This window comes from Pleurodeles waltl, chromosome 5 (genome assembly GCF_031143425.1).
Source record: "Pleurodeles waltl isolate 20211129_DDA chromosome 5, aPleWal1.hap1.20221129, whole genome shotgun sequence".
NCBI classification, from domain to species: domain Eukaryota; kingdom Metazoa; phylum Chordata; class Amphibia; order Caudata; family Salamandridae; genus Pleurodeles; species Pleurodeles waltl.
Genome location: NC_090444.1, coordinates 1,316,987,494 through 1,317,004,262, shown reverse-complemented (window position 1 = coordinate 1,317,004,262; position 16,769 = coordinate 1,316,987,494). Strand labels below are relative to the sequence as shown.

At 46.3% G+C, this 16,769-nt stretch overlaps 1 protein-coding gene across 1 annotated transcript in view; it reads left to right on the top strand.

Annotated features, from left to right (window-relative positions):
- Positions 1 to 16,769, top strand: part of ZNF292 (zinc finger protein 292) — a 219,832-nt gene that overhangs the window by 107,793 nt on the left and 95,270 nt on the right. The window contains exon 5 of the mRNA XM_069235570.1: positions 8,091 to 8,293. Within this exon, the coding sequence (XP_069091671.1) occupies positions 8,091 to 8,293 (203 nt within the window). The remainder of the gene's footprint in view (positions 1 to 8,090; positions 8,294 to 16,769) is intronic.

Genomic DNA, 16,769 nt, shown 5'->3' with positions numbered 1-16,769 from the left:
TTGGCAACGAGCGTCAAGGCTTAACTTAGGAGACAAAGTGTAAAGCATTCAAATATCACAAAACAGTAATTAAATAAAACACAGGAAACAGTTTAAAAATCCAAAACCAATTTATAAAAATAGTTTATATTTTTATCTTTAAAATGACACAAAAACGATTAAAATCGGTTCAGGGGAACTGGAGATATGAATTTTTAAAGAATTATTATTTTTCTAGCGCTTAGAAACAAAAAGCGCCAATCGGGTCATCTGGTTGCACCAGGACCGGGGCAAAGTCAAACTTTCAGGCCGACCGCGATGGAGCCCTGCTCGGCTACAGGTCGCGGGAGGCCTCGGTCAAAAAGTTACCTTCTGACTTAGTCTTTATTTTGAAGTTTTTATTCACCGGGACGAACCTGCCAGTTGAATCCGACCTCCTGAAGCCCTTGTCCGGATACGCGATGTGGGTTTCCTCGGTGGTGATTTCTACCTTCGGACTTAGTCGTTTTTTCGAGATGAAAATCCTTCGACCGGGGTAAACCTGGATCTTGATCCGACGTCCGTGGAGCCCTTCTCGGATACGATGGCTGGAAGGTCCCGGTCAACTTTTTACGTTCGGACTTAGTCTCTTTTTCGGATGTTTTTCTTTACCGGGACGAACCACGAAGTCAGGCCGGGTCGCGGTTGAGGCAAGCCGGCTAGAATTTCCGCGGCGGGTCGGTCCCTCTCTGGAGCTTTTTTACAAAAATTCTCAAATCTTTTCTAAACTTCTGGGGCTTCACCCAGATGTTCTTTTAAGGTTCTTTTGGGGTCCACAGCTCACCCCAAGGGTCCAGAAGTTCTGTGATGGTCTTTGGGGGGTGCGGACTTCAACTCCCAGAATGCACCTGGCGCAAACTCCTTTTTGGCCACTGGGCAGTGGTCAACTGGTCTCTTATTTTAGGAGTTGGTGCAGGGGGACTCTGGATAGCACTTTTTCACCTGTAGCAAACAGGGAGTCCCTCCTTGAACCAGTTGAAGCCAGGCAAAGTCCTTCTTGTGGTGAAGCCCAAGTGTGCAGCTGGTGCAGTCCTTCTGAGTGCAGGGTCCAGGTGCAGGCCAGGGTCCAGCAGGGCAGTCCTTCTTCTCCTTAAGTTCCTTCTTCTTGAAAGTTGGCGGGGATCTGAGGTGTGGGGGCAGGTCTGCCAGTTTTATCCTTGCTCCTGGGTGAAAAGCAGGGGGGTCCTGGTCCTCCAATCAGGTACAGGGTCGTCCCCCTGTGATGACCACTTCCTGGGAAGTGTGGCAAAAATCCATCCCAAAAGGCAACAGTCTCTAAAAATCCAACATGGCTGAATCTGATTTTTGGAGGTTACATCTGGCTGAGCTCACCCACTGGTGTGGCTAAAAATCATAAACACACCCCTCTCCTGCCCTCTCCTAATCTAATCAAGGGGGCACCTAGCTGTCTGGGGTTGCAGGATGTGGGGGTGTTGCTGGGTGCTCCAGATGTCCTTCTCTGCCTTTGAAGACCAGTTTGGCAGCCCTCCCCCTTCCTGCCTCACCATCTGCTGAGGGGAGATTCTCTCCCCCAAGCACATTCCTTTGTGTGAAGCCAGGCCACTTCACACCTCATCAAGGCAGCCTGGCAGAAGCTGCTGCAGGCTGGCCAATCAGAGCACAGTAGCAAAAACAATGCAGAGCTGAAATTGGCAACTTTTTAGGTAAAGTCTAAACTTTTTACCTGAACAAGTTATATTAAATCCAACAACTGGAAGTTGTGGGACTTATTACAACAATTAATTTGATACCAAATTCTTGGTATGTAACATTTAAGGAGACTTTAAAATGTAAAATAAAGTCTGCCCATTCTAGCCTATGAAGGCCATTTACTTCAATGAGGGAAAAACGAATTTGGCTGTTTTTACCTCACCAGGGCTTATAAATCTATTTTTATAAAGTCCCTGCTTATAGTTACATGGCACCCAGCCCTAGGGGCACATAGGGCACACCTTAGGGGTGACTTATATGTAAAAATAAGGTAGTTTAAGACTTTGGAAGTACCTTTAATTCCAAAGTCGAATTTGCATATAACTTTAATTTAAAAGCAGCCAGCAAGGCAGGCTTGCTTTTAAAATGACACTGGGCACCTCAGCAGTGCACCTAGGTGTGCACCACCTATGCTGTGGTCCCTAAACCTACATGCCCTACCATATACTAGGGACTTATAGGTAGGTTAACTTAGCCAATTATAATTAGCCTAATTTGCATATCCATTTTACACAGAGCACAGGCCCTGGGACTGGTTAGCAGTACCCAGGGCACCATCAGAGTCAGGAAAACACCAGCATAAAGTGGAAAATGGGGGCAAAAAGTTAGGGGGCCTCTGCAATCAGCCCTGTTTTCTCACAGTATCAAATACACATCCCGCCTGGCACTGGTCTGATCCTTTCTAGGCCTCCGAACAATCCTAGAGACCTGGTCCTCCTAAAATGAAATTAACTTTTGAGGAGGCACTAAACCACCTTCCAAGCTGAAGACCCAGAAGTGTTGGTGCCTTGACAAGGCCACTTTTCCTACACCACTGCCTTCTCCTCCTCCACATGTTTATCTGCCTCCTGCACCACAAAACACCTCTCCTTTACTATCTGTCGACCCTATGATACATTCACCCACAGAATCTTCTCCTTGCAGGGATGTAGAAAGTCCAAGGTCTCTGTGCCCCTCTTACGAGACACAACCACATGAGGACCCCTGGTATGATTACGATATAGAACCCCCTGCTGATATAGACAGGATGTTTATTCAACTAATCATTCAGCCGCAGATGACACCAGTTAGTATCATGAGGTGTCCCAGCGTGCAGCCACCTTCCACAAGGTGGAAATACACAAACTACCTGAGGAAGAAGTCTGCTTCCTGCTAGCATATACTTCTGTTAGACCTCATTTTCCTCCGGTCGCAGCTTAACTACAAAACTGGCAATTATTTTTTTTTTTTTTCAGATCACCTGCAATTAAATCCTTTGTGGAAAGGCTATAATGGGTTACACCACCACTGGTTCCACACATTTCTGTGTGGAACCTAAATATTATCACCAGGCTAATGGGCCCTCCTTTCAACCCTCTACACTCTTGTCCTCTCTAGTTCCTTTCCTGGAAAGTAGCCTTCCTACTAGCTATTACTTCCCTTCGCCTGGTAAGAAAAATAAAAGCACTTACCCTAGAAGAAACTTTCTTCCAAATACACCATAAGGTGGTCCTCCGAACAAACCATCAATTCCTGCCTGAGGTGGTGTCTAGCTTCCACCTCAGACTATTGAGCTTCCAGTATTCTTTCCACATCCACAATTGGTAGCGGAACGAGTTTGCCATACACTAGATGTCAAAAGAGCACCTCGTGTATTGCATTGAGAGAATGAAGCACTTCCAAAAATCACTACAACTTTTAGTCTTTCTCCATGCTGCATAAGGAGCATGCACTATCCAAAGCAGTTATTGCATGCTGAGTAGTCAAATGTGTACAAATCTGTTATGCCAAAGCCAAACGCCCTTTGCTAGTTCCTTCCACACCCTACTCAACCCTCAAAAAAGGTGCTTCTATTACTTTCTTTGGTATTATTCCTATACTTAACATTTGGGAACCTGCAACTTGATCTGCTTCCCACACATTCACAAACCATTGTTTGACTGTCTTTACATGCCAACGAGTCAAAGCTGGTCAGGCTGTTTCACTCACTCTCTTCAAAGTTTGCAACCTCCTCAGGCAGAATGCCATTTTTTGGGAGGACTGCTTTATACTCTACTACAGCATTTGTATCTACAGCTACACATGTCAAGTGTGGAAAGTGTTACTTACCTTCCAAGCATCCGTTAGTGGCATGTAGTTTTGTAGAATCACCTGCGCCCACCCTCCTCCCCATCCGCCTTCCTGTGTCAAGTGTGGAAAGTGTTACTTGCCTTCTAAGCATCCGTTAGTGACATGTAGTTTTGTAGAATCACCTGCGCCCACCCTCCTCCCCAGCCGCCTTCCTGTGTTGCAGACGTTTTCTCTTTAACTTTTATCTGTAACCTTTCCTTTGCATGGTCATCTTTGTTGTCTATGCTCCATCTACATTCTCACCTTGGATGTGGAAAAAAACAATCTAACAGTAGAACTGATGCCCATGTGCATTACCAGCAATAGGGGGATTTGCAGTACCTTGTGACTTGAAAGAATAAGCTGTACATTCCGAGCCCAACACTAGATGGCAGGAGTATGTATACGTGAAGCTATAGCACTACATGCCAAGAACAGATGCTTACAAGATAAATAACATTTTCCTTGCTGAAGGTAAGTAACTTCTTTATATAGTATGTATACTTTTAATAAAAGCAAGATCTAAAAACAGGGTCACATAAGATGTAGATCTGTTCACCACAAAAGAAAATACCAACACCTTTCATCCAGACATTAACACAGTCATTCACAAGTCTATGCACTATTGATGAGTTGGTGCAGGTTATTGGCTTGTATTCCCCCTCCCATTTACACACAACAATTATAAAGAAGTAAAAAAAACAACATAATACCCTTTATTTTAATTGCACCTCGGCACATCAAACTTCATAAGAATATGTTAACAGTACATAGGGCAAAACTACTACTTCCAAAATTACAGCACTAGCGGTTAGTACCCTGACTCTAGAACCATAGAATTTCAGCACTTAAGATTATCAGAAAATGACATGAACATTACTAAGGCAATCACCTTTTAAGCATCAACGTTCATCACATTTAATACATGGTTCTTCTGCATTCATTCCATCAAATGTCAGAAGGATGAAACAGTAACAATAGGTATAGTATGCACGTGCTGGGCTGTGGGCTTATGCATTGTTATAAGTTATCCTTTTGGCTTTTACAGCATACACTAAACGCCTGTGAAAAATAAGTCCCTAAAGGGTTTCAAAGATGTTAAACCTCTGCACATTACTCCCCACCAAAATGGAACCTAGATTTGTTTCCAACAAAACTGCTGAAAGCTCCATTTAAACACATACATGAAACAGCTCTGAAACATTTAACTTTAAAAACAGCTTTCTTAATCTAAGTTAGTCTTTTGAATGCTAAATGACTTACTGGCATTATCAGGGAAGGAGTTTTAATCACACATAGAATTAATGTGGTAATTAACACCTTTCCATAGCAGTCTTGCTGTACATAACCAGTTTTTTTCCACAGCTAAGGCAACAGAAAAAAGTTTACAAATGACATTCGTACGAACATAAACCCCACATGCTGTAAATACCAATTTAAATTTAAAAAACATTCAGTGGTGTGGCTGTTTTACTAGTTATGTTTTTAAACGATTAGCCTTCCAGCAGCTACAGCATTAAAATAAAAAAATAAAAAAAATGCTTGGAACAGATTAGAAAATATCACAACCTAATTGAGCACCAAAAATTGCAACAGGCTGCAATGTCACTTAAACACTTTATAAACAGCAGCTTTAAAAAGCAGGCAGAAAATGAATTCCTATCTAAGTGAGCAGAAAGAAAGAAAGCTGGTTGTTGTACAGTCACTTAACGTGAAGGTAGTCTGTGGGTAAAGTGAGCTGACCTCCTAACCCATGGTGTATGCTGTAGTGGGTCGAAGCAAAATATGAATGACTGTTAACTGACTGCTAAAGGCTCCTCTCTGTATGTACATAGTTTATTTTTGGGGGGGAAAAGCAGCATTCTGTCAAGATAGCCAACACTATCTCAGAGGACAAGAATAAAAACAAAGCAACATTGCCATTTATTCATGCAGTGTCTATATATAAAGGATATATGTAGAGCAGCTGCTTGGCCTTCAAAGCACACATTTAAAAAAAAAAAACTTGTTGTAGAAGTTGAGCCAAGAAAGTGGGGCTGTAGAACACAAGTTTGTTAAAGCATTTATTTACCACTACCCTTCCTTCAGTCCTTCCTGTGAAAGTAATACTGCTATATAATCAGTACACAGCATGTGGATCTAGAATAGCTTTATGCCTTCAAAAAGAACTGGATGCTTAATGTTATCAACAGTTTTAGGTTCTGAAGTCTGGTGCTTGATACTATCCTAAAGTTCCACCGGCCTTGCCGATCTATATAAATAGAAATAAATCACAGCATGTCGTCTTAACTAGGCAGGCCAAGACAGATTCAACAATGTCTTCTGGGGTCCAAAACAAACAAAAAAAACATTAAATACAGTGTCTGATGCCTTTATACTGATCCTAGATGTCCAAATTGAACAAGTCATTACCTGAGTGGGGGTTTGAAATGGTGATGCTCCAAGACATTCTTGAGTCAATCAAACCAGTCCTTTAAACCCTCTCCTTTGACAGCTCGAGGAGGAACGATCTTCAGAGGGCGCAGTCAAACCCTCACCTGGGATACAGACTGCACCAAAGACGCACACTGCTCACTCCATACGTGGGCCGCCCCTCCAGTGCTCTAGCTTTAAGCCAGGATAGAACTGAGAGAACTGCATAAAGGCCCTGAGATTCTGTCTACGTGCCATCAGCAGTCTTGGCCATGAGGACCTGACCTGGTACCTTGGGTACCAAAGTCGACCCAAACATTGACGCTGGATTCCTTTTTGATACAATGTCACAAGTCCAGCTTTCAAACAGCTTGATGTGATGTCATGCAGAGGAGACTCTCTAAATACAGAAAAGTTGATGGGAGAAATGCTTGCAATTTGTCTAACTATTGTAAATTGTTGGAGGTAGCACTCCAACCCATCCTGCTCACCATGCCACTTCAGATTAGATTAGACCCAGCCACATGCAAATCAGTCTTGGTCCTACTCCAGTAGCAACAGTCCTGCCCGAACTGCCAAGTCCTCTCTGCACTGGAACACAAGCAACTCAAGACCGGATTTGGGGCACATCAATCAGGTGCAGCTTGGTTCCAGTGGCACAGTGAGCAAAGGGACCCACGTCTGGGCATACCCATGGCCACATAGGGCATTGCATCAAACACACTAAAAGTGATGGGAAGATTGCTTGTGGTCAGTTTATCAACTGGCAGTTGGGTAGCATTCAAGCACATAATTCTTTTGCTCACCTTTCCACCTCGGATTTGGCCCAGCCATACACAAATCAGTTTTGGTCCTGCTCCCGTAGGAACAATCCATCCTCAATTGCCAAGCCGTATCCTCTCCGAACCAGAACACAAGCAACCTATTCTCTCTCAATTCCATTTTTACTAAGGACATTGGTGAAAAGACTTTGGCTAGATTGGGCATTCTTTTTATCTCCTTCAAAGCACACTGGGGCTCACACCCTGCACTGAATGTTGGAATGCTTGCCTGGCCCTGGAGTTAAGCCTAAAGGTGAAGTGTTGTGTTTGGGCACTAATAAATGCTACATTTTCACTCGATTTGGGGCTTTAAAATGGGTGGTACAGTAGTGTTTTCAATTGAATGTGTAGCCTATTAAGTTCTAGTATTTGTTCTAGTATTTGTAACTATTTTTTTAAACCGAAAAAGGTGGCAGAAAATATTGCCTGTTCAAAGGCTTGTTTTCAACAGGTTTTGTAATTTTTCCTTTTGGATACTGATGTTCTTTTATGTTAAGATGTAGCATATCTTGTAGCATATCTTGTAAACTTTTGAGCTTAAATGGTACATGCTGTTTGATATTTCACAGAAAACTAGGTCATTCACAAGCAAGTGGCATTAAACAATCTAAGGGTTGTGCCGAACATGATGGCCTTTGTACAGTGAGACATCTACTTTCTGGCTCACCCTCTAAGTTACAAACTGAAAAGCTATCTCAGTCATTTACTTGTTACCCTTACACTCTGGGGGTCTATTTCTCAGCTGTGTGTGTGTGTGTATGGGGAAGGAGGACTACAAGAGATATTAGGGATGGGGTAATTAACTGATATTCAGGGTTTCATTTATATTTTCATTAAATATAACAATCTGTATATAGTCATAAAAACAAACATTTGAACTGTCTAATGGCAGAACTAATAGAATATACTGCAATTTATAAATGTGTTATGTGCATTTGGAAAGGTATTTATTAACTTTTTAATTCAGGTGATATATAATGCTTTCTAGCTTTGTTCGGGTTCTGAGAATGTAACAATATTTAATCTTTTGTTTTGGTGCAGTGAACGAGTTTCTTGCCCTTGAGGCACCCATTCTTCTGGAGATGCGAATTAAACACCTACTTAAAGCAAGTCAGATTACCCAAGCAACAATTTTAGCAAAACTTTGTTCAGACAACCAAGATCTTAGAGCAAAAGGCAATTTTAAACAGATTTACCTTGTCTGCCTTTGTTCACAATCACCAAATTTAAAGTTAATAGAAGAAGTAAGTACTCTTAATGTGTTCCTTTTTAACACAAGTATTGTCTGTATTAATCTTAAGATTCTCCTGATACTGTTGCCAGTTTCTCTGTTTAGTACTATGACAAATGTAGGAAGCTGGCTCTGTATATACTATACCAAAATGGGGTATAGTGTGCACACTCCAGGGGTTCCCCAGAGCCTTTTCAGAGGCTAAAGTAGGTAATACTATTGCTTTCGTTTGTGCAAGTGTGGACGAGCAGGTAGATTTATCAGAGGGTAGTGCTAAGCATTTGTTGTACACACAGTCAAGAAATGAGGTACACACTCAATAACCATCTCAAATCCAATGTTTTATGCATCAAAAAGTTTACTTTGTTACTTTATTTCTAGAACCAAAAGGATCTTTGTTGCGGGTAAGTAGTTGCAAGAATGTTTAAGATTCAAGTATCAGATGCACTTTTTTTGTAATTCACCGTTAACAACAGTTTTCAGGTAAGTAATACTTTTCAATATCAAAAGGCATTGCAGTACGGGGGGGGTACATGCACAGTTTACAGATAAGTATTAGACTTATAATTCCAGTCTTCAGGGGTTAAGGTGTCCACATGGAAAAGGTAGGAAGACACCAAGGGTGCACCACCAGCAACATGTGCTTGCCAGGTGCAGAGGTCAAGGTTGGTGTCGGGCGCCCAGTGGAATCCTGTGGAGACAGGGGGCACTTGGAAGTGAATGATTTGCAGGTAAGTGCCCGTGGTCTCAGGCCACCGGCCCTGGGGAGGTTTAGATGACCATCAGGGTGAGAGGAGGAGAGGGTGTGGAGATGGGACACAGGTCAGCACCAAACACACACCCTCAGTGGCACAAGGGCGGCCGGGTGCTGGGTGCAAACCGGGTCGGGCACCCAATGCTTTTTAATGAGGAACTCCAGATTCACAAAGAGGCTGCAGGCTTGGTCCAGGGGTTTGGATGAAAAAGATCAACAGCTTGACAGGTAAGTTGAGGCTCCTCCGGACATCGATGAACCGTCGGCTGGGTTCCCCGTGGCCAGTGGGCTGTGGGTGCCAGGGGCGTCGGGTATCTGTACCAGATCTGGTCGCGGTCAGTGGAGTCCTCTTGCTGCAGGCATTGTTGTGGTTTCCAGGAAGGATCATCGCACAGTGGACTCAAGGTCAGAATCACCTGAGGACAATCTGGTCATGTGCACCTGGACTCTGGCCATGGGCGTCGGGTGCAGCGGGCAGGACGTGCAGATCTGGAGGGCTATGGAGTCCTTGTTGGAGGTTTCTTTGTGAACAGGGCCACAATCCTCGGGAGATCCGGTCTTTAGGGAAGGCAGGCAGTCCTCTGAAGGTTTGTAGAGGTCGCAGGTCCTGCAGGACGAGTCATCTTCGTGTAGCAGGTGTCTTGAAGGTGCAGACAGGTCGGTAGGGCTGGGGCAAAGTCATTTGTTGTCTGGAGACTTCACTGATGGTGCGCTCTTCATTACTTCTTCTTTAGGTCACCAGGAATCTGAAAAGCAACGTCCAGATGTGCCTCTAAATACTAGATTTAGGGGAGTCACAGGGGGTCAGAGGGGCCAATGGCTACTGACCCGGAGGGTGGCTACACCCTTCTGTGCCCACTCCCTTTGGGGATTGGGGGGCACATACCTAACCGTATTGACTATCTCCCTCCAAAATAAGATGGAGGATTCTCCCAGGAAGGAGTATTTATACACAAACTCAAAGTAAAATACGGCATTCACAACCAAACACATAACCCTCCGAGGTCAAGGTTCTAGTGTCCCAAGCTTTAGTGGTTATTCCCCATTCACTATTAAGTGACATTGATGTTGAGCCCAATTAGTAGTCCAACTCTCAGGAGTACCACTTTGACTTTATTGAAGTCAAAAGTGTTCCAGCATAGAACCCCTCTCTGGCAGTCCATCTAGCAGCGGGGTCTCCTACTTTTAACCTACACATGGACAAGGCCCTGATCGGTGCAGCGACGGTCTCGGCTCCTCGCATTTCCATACAGGGATTCAGGTGCCAGGATCCACCACTTTACTTCACTTCCTATAAGTCGCTCGTCTCCCGCACTCTTTGCAAGCAGGCAGATGCTGGTGCTCCAGGCTCCACGGGCAAGTGATCTTGGATTCCCAGGATGATTTTCTTCACCCATCTGGGAGCCTAGCCGTCTGGTCACAAGCAGATACCTTGCAGAGCTTCTCCTCCTCACATGACACAACTGGCTACTTGACAGTTGACCGTTTTCGGAGTCTCAAGCTCCTTTTCTTGTATTCCATTTCCAGACACCAAATGTGATTTAGATTCCTAAGTCTGTGCAGTTTGTGTTGAAGTAACCTCTCCTCTTCTGTGGCCTTCCTCCAGAAAGAAGTCTGTCCAAATCTGATAGCCCCACAACACATGCTATTGGAGTGACTAGAGGTTCACACTTAGTTATCGGTCTCAGTGATGTGTATCAAAAGATTACGCCAGGGCCTCAGCCCTATCTCCATCTTTGAGATTTGTCCAGGCACCTTTCCAGTGACCTCTGTCTGAATCCAAGTGCATCTGTTGAAAGGTACTAAAGGGCCTAACTCTTCCCCTTTCTTTAGTGTGAACCACGCAGGTTACAGGAATGCAGCAATCCACAAATCTGTCTGGAGTCTGGTGGGGTTGGGAGTGGGGGCTGGAGGTATGGGGAGATTCATCTATCTCATCTCCTCGTGTTCCTCCAGTCAGCCCTTGGTATTTCAAAATGGAACCCAGAGATTTCCATGTATTGTACCCTTCACAGGCACGCATATAACCAGTTTATCAATTTAGTATACACACTCGGCACAGCACTACATCTTTCATCTCTTGTTCCATTCATAGACACGCGTACACCCAGCACATGCATATAATATACACACATGGCACAAAACTGCACTAACCTTGTATTGTGCCACTCACAGGCACACATACACCCCTATATTTCATATAGTATACCACATATGCACTGCACACCAACCCAATGTAGGCCAAGGGCGAGTTCAGCATACAGCAGGGGAACTTTGAATGAATTAGCCTGGAGTGAGTGATCACTGTGCAGTGACACAGGTAAAAAGGCGTGTTCACTGCTACTGATCAGTACACGGTATGCTGCCACCTCTGCACTCGTGCAGTAGCCTTTTACCACTCTGAGGGTACTACTTTGGGACCTCACAGTCCACAAAGATTGCAGTCCTTGAGATAGGCCTATGGCATGGCACACATGCATGGTCCATACTCGTGCAGGACAACAAAAATCAGCATCCGGTATCCAGACATCATTAAAATTGCGGCACTCAGGGTAGGGGTGCACATCCATCACCATGCAAGGGACTTTTCTGTCCCTATCAGGTGCCCCTCCCAGGTCAGAACACCCCAAACCAACTCCCATTCTGGAGAGGTTGAGTGGCCAGATTGTTAAAACTGGCTGGAAAGTTGATTATCATCCCCATGCCTTATTCCAGCTCTGTGCTCCACTTCAAAGTCAAATCTTTGCAAAGAAATAGACCATCTCGACAACTTGGGGCTCCTACTAATAAAGGCTACTGGACACACTCTACCTTTATCATCCAGTTGAGCTAACACTGCTCCAACTCTTTTGTCATAGGCTTCCATCTGTACATTAAAAGGCTAACTGTATTCCGGTGGTTTCAGAACAGTTGCAGTTCATAGTGCCTTTTTCAGTTCTTCAAATGCTTTCTGACACTCCTCAGTCCACATCACTTTCCTGGGCTACTTCTTGGAGGTCAAAGTAGTCAGAGGGGCAGCTATAGTTCATAGTTTGGTACGAAGTTCCTGTAATACCTGGTGAGTCCTAAAAAAGCCTTCACCTCAGTCTGATTGTAGACACTTCCCACACCATCACAGACTGCATCTTGGCATCTGATGGGGGGAATTTTCTAGTTCCCCCACTTCGTGCCCAAAGTAGACTACAGAGGACTGTGCATCCTGACACTTGTTCATTTTGATGGTCAGTTTCGACTCTTGCATCCTTGCGAACACCTGTCCTAGGTGCCTCAGGTAGTCCTACCATGAATTGCTGGACACAGGTGGCATCCAGGTAGGCTGCACAGAGCTTTGGCGGTAAAATGTGGCAGTAGCATTCTTCAACCTCAGGGGCATCACTTAAAACTGATACAGCCCCTCTAGCATACAGAATGCAGTCTTCTCATTGGCATTTGGTGCCAAGGCAGTCTGCAAGTACCGATTGGTAAGATCCAAGGTGTTCAAATACCTTGCTACGTCTAACTGATCACCAAGCTCATCCTCTCTTGGGATTGGATGTACATCAGTCGTGATTACCTCATTGAGGGCTCTGTAGTCCACATAGTCGGTAGACCCTTGCTTTGCTACTAGCACCACAGGACTAGACCATGGACTATGAGATCTCTCAATGACCCCCAGGCCCAACATTTTAGCAACTTTTGCCTTACTGTAGCGCTGAACCAGGGCACACATTCTGTGGATTCTGCCCATCTCTGGCAGGCATGTCCTGTGTCTGTCATGTATGCATACAGACAGAGCCTAGAATCCGCGAGAAGAGGCTGGTAAACGGTACCAACACCTTTCTGCCTTCCTCTCTAGTGTTGGGTTTTTAATTTGGGCTAGGTAGACCCCTTTCGCAATGCCATCCCTCGAGTTATTTTGCAGTAAGTCAGGAAAGAGACTGACTGTCTTCCTCCACTTCCTCTCCTATAGTGATGATGTTCACTGTGTAATCTCTCTGAAGGTCATGCTTCAGCATTTTCACACGGAACACCCTCTTAAGTTACTTTGTAGCACCTGTAACCACCAAATGATTAATGTCATATCTTCGGAACTACCTTTCATGGCCTACACCAAGCCCTGGAGAAAATAAGCACCTGAGAGAGACTTCTAGCTGCAGATTCCTTACATTTTAATTTTCCCCAAGCATCAGACTGGATCTGGTAGAATTTTTCCTGAGCTGTACCCCTACAATTCGGTAGGTGGCGTTGATCAGCTCCACGTTCAGTGTCGTCCGTGATGGAACTGATGTTCCAGCACCTATATAAGCACCAACTAGGCGTGCTGACGTCGGCTCTTTTCTTTCCGTGCCAGCCTGTGCTGATCCGAGAGAAGAGCTACCCCTCAGTCGTTTTTTGACTGAGCTTTTTTGACTGTTAAACATTTTTGAGGTTTACCTCCTGTTGTGTTGAGGATGTTGTCACGCAAAACAGGTTTTAAATCCTGTGGATCATGTCACCAGACTATTTCTGTGACGGATCCACACCCCATTAGTTTGCGGGGTTAGGAGAGCAAACATGACCCGAAGTTGCGCTCCGAGTGCCAGTCCATGCATCCAGAGGCTTTGAGGGAGCTTATGGAAGCTCAGCCCTCTACTCATCACAGGTCGATGGGAAGGTGCTAGAACTGGTCGTGGGGTGTAATGTTGACCATCTACCCCACCCCCCCAAAACACACACACACCCCCCCACACACACACACACACACACACACACACACACCCCTCCTGCAGGTCCTTTGGACGATCTTGTAAGTTTTGGCACAAGAAGAAGATCAAGAAGTCGAATCGGTCTCGACTTCTCATCTGTCGGAAGATGAGGTAGCATCGGCCCTCTAGGCCTCGTCCTTCGAAACCTGCCCTTGGGCTAGCTCTGCGATTCGCCCACTTTTCAGAAGCTGGCGCAATCCCTGCCCAACTTCAGGAGTTCCAAGAGGCCATGCGCCTTATTTTTGGGCAGTCCGACCCCATTGGTGCTCCTTTGGGCCCCACACAGTCTGAGGGGGACACCATCTGGTTCTGCCCCAGTGGCTTTAGCCTCTGCTCCAGTGGACCACTGAGGAACCAGTCCTGGATACTGACAGATGCCGATTGTAACGTCTGTACCTTCCCTGGCGTAGTTCTCGATGCAGAGGCTCCTGGCCCCATCCTCATTTTCATCCCAGACACAGAGCTGGGTGGGCGTTGCCCAATTCCATCACCGGCGGGAGCCTTGACTCCTAGATCAAAGCCTCAGCACTATTCTGTTGGACTAGGCCTCGGGGAAGACGGGGAGGGGTTGCTTGACCCTTTAGAATACCAGCCCTATGAAGAGGAAATTGACTGACATGAGGATTTTGGTGAAGCTGGTGGACTGGACACCTCTCCAGTTATTAGTATGCTTTCTCCCCCTACCGTGCCTACGGAGGAAGGAGCTTCCTATGCAGTGGTGGGGAGGAGGGCAGCTGAGGTCCTAGGCCTTCTACTGCCCTCAGTGGCAGTCAGGACTAATCTTTTGACAGAAGAGCTGCTACTGAACTTCTGCGTCCAAACCCCTGCTCCTGTTCAGTGATGCTCTGACAAGTCCTTCCTGGGTACCTGAGCCAAACTGAGAACATGGATTCCTGTAGATAGGATGATTGCCCGCCTTCATCTCCCTGCACCTGGGGACTCCATCTTCCTTACACAACACCCTACCCCTGACAGCTTGGTGGTCCAAGCCTCAGCCTCCCACAGTGCTTTCCCTACTGCTCCCCCAGATTTGGAATCCAAGAGACTGGACTCAGTTGGGAAGATGTTTCCTTCCGCCAGCCTGGCATTGCGGTCTATAAACACTGCAGGCCATGAGGAGGCCCGGGCTGTACTCTCGCAAGCTGTTGCCAATACGAGGGACTGGGCAGAGTTCACACTTAGTTGCAGACTTGACACAACTGGCTACCAAGGCAGAGCAGTGTCCACGACAGTGGCTCTGAGGCGCCATGTCTGGCTGAGAACGTCTGGCTTTTTGGGGATGTCCAAGGTTCCCTTCTGGACATCCCCTTCAATGGCACCCGTCTCTTAGGAGATAAGGCAGATTTGATGCTCTAGCGCTTCAAGGACTCTCAGGCTAAGGCCAGGTCCTGGGGCCTTTTTTGCCACACTCCCCATCCGCAGTCTGCCTTTTGCTCCTTTCGTGGCTACGAAAGGGGATGCCAGACATGCAAATTCCTGTCAAACCACCATGCATTCTTTCCAGCCTCTGCGTGGACGAGGGCATGGTACTCACCGACCTCATGGGTCAGATGGCTATCGATCTGGTCAGGCCAAAAACTGCACCCAGCAGCCTCTGAACCATCCTAGTCTGCCTCTTTACCACCATGAACACCCAGTTTGCAGCAAGATTTGCCATCACTTGCCCCTTCCCCCACCCAATCCTCCGTCCATACCGCCATCTCTCGACTGGATGACTTAAGATCATCTATCCCTTCTCCACTAGGATGTCGCATCTCTCTTGGCCAGGGGAGCCGTAGAGAGGGTGCCAGAAGTAGGCTGTGGTTGTGATTCCTGCTACTTTCTGGCTCCCAAAAAGGCCAAAGGTGTTCGCTCATTGAGGATCTATGAGCCCTCAATCTTTTCCTCAAGAAGGAGAAACTCAGAAAACTCACTAAGATAGTGGTATTAGGATGGAGGTGCCCAACCAATGTAAGTGTGTTATAATCCCAGAGGCTGGGGGAGTAAGAAATTACCAGAGGTAAGTACCAGAAATCCCACAGGCGCCCGTGTGCAGAGTTGTTGAGCCTGGTGTCACAGGACTGTCGCAGTTGGATTTTTATGGATTTAGGACCCTTCCCAGTGGACCCCAAGGAAACCATTAGGCACAAAGAAGGTTGGAGAGTGCTCAGCCTGTGCATACCCAGAAGACCGGAGTACCTACACCAGGGAGTCCAGGAGCATAGGGGTGAAGTGGCGTCAGAAACTGTTGTTGGAGACAGTGGAAGCCTCCATTGTCCAGCTACTGTCGCAACCTGTAGACCAGGCCGGTGGAACCCAAAGGTGGATTTCAGACATGAAGAACCTGAAAAAGAAGGGGACAGTGCCCAGACCAATCTGAGATGTCAACGGTGCACAAAGGCAATGCCCACCCTTTTGGAGGTGAAGTTCCTGCCGGACTGTGAAGGAAGAAGTCCAACTGCAGAGTTTAGGGATGCAGGAGATCATTGGAGTCACCCATGAGCTGTCCCACGTCAGTCGCTGGATTGCAGGAGGGTCAGTTGCCAGCAGAGCCACCAACAAGCCATGGCAAACTCAAATAGTTGTTGCAGGGAAGATTGTAGGTTTTTTGAGGCCCAGCAAGGTCCCAGTGATTCGACCCTTGGAAGAAAGTCAGCGTAGGCCTTTGGCAGGGAGGAAAGCCAGCCGGAGTCAGAGGAGCCCCCATAAACAACCCACTGGCATCAGGCACAGGGAGTCGCAGGGAGGCCTCAGCAGCACAACAAAGCAGGAGTTGTCTGTGGGACAGCAGGATCCACCAGCTTGTTGCCATCTTGAGGTGCCTGCAGATGCAGGGGAGTGACTCCTTCACTCCAAGGGAGATTCCTTCTCGCTTCTTGGATGCAAACAGTCCTTGTGGCCCTGGAGGATGCACATCCACTGATGCTGCAGAAATCTTGCAAGAGCTGGAGTAAGAATGTTGCTGTGGGAGTCCTCCCAGCTGGATACAGACTTGTTTGAGTTTCAAAAGCAGGCCAGCAGCGGTTGCAGAG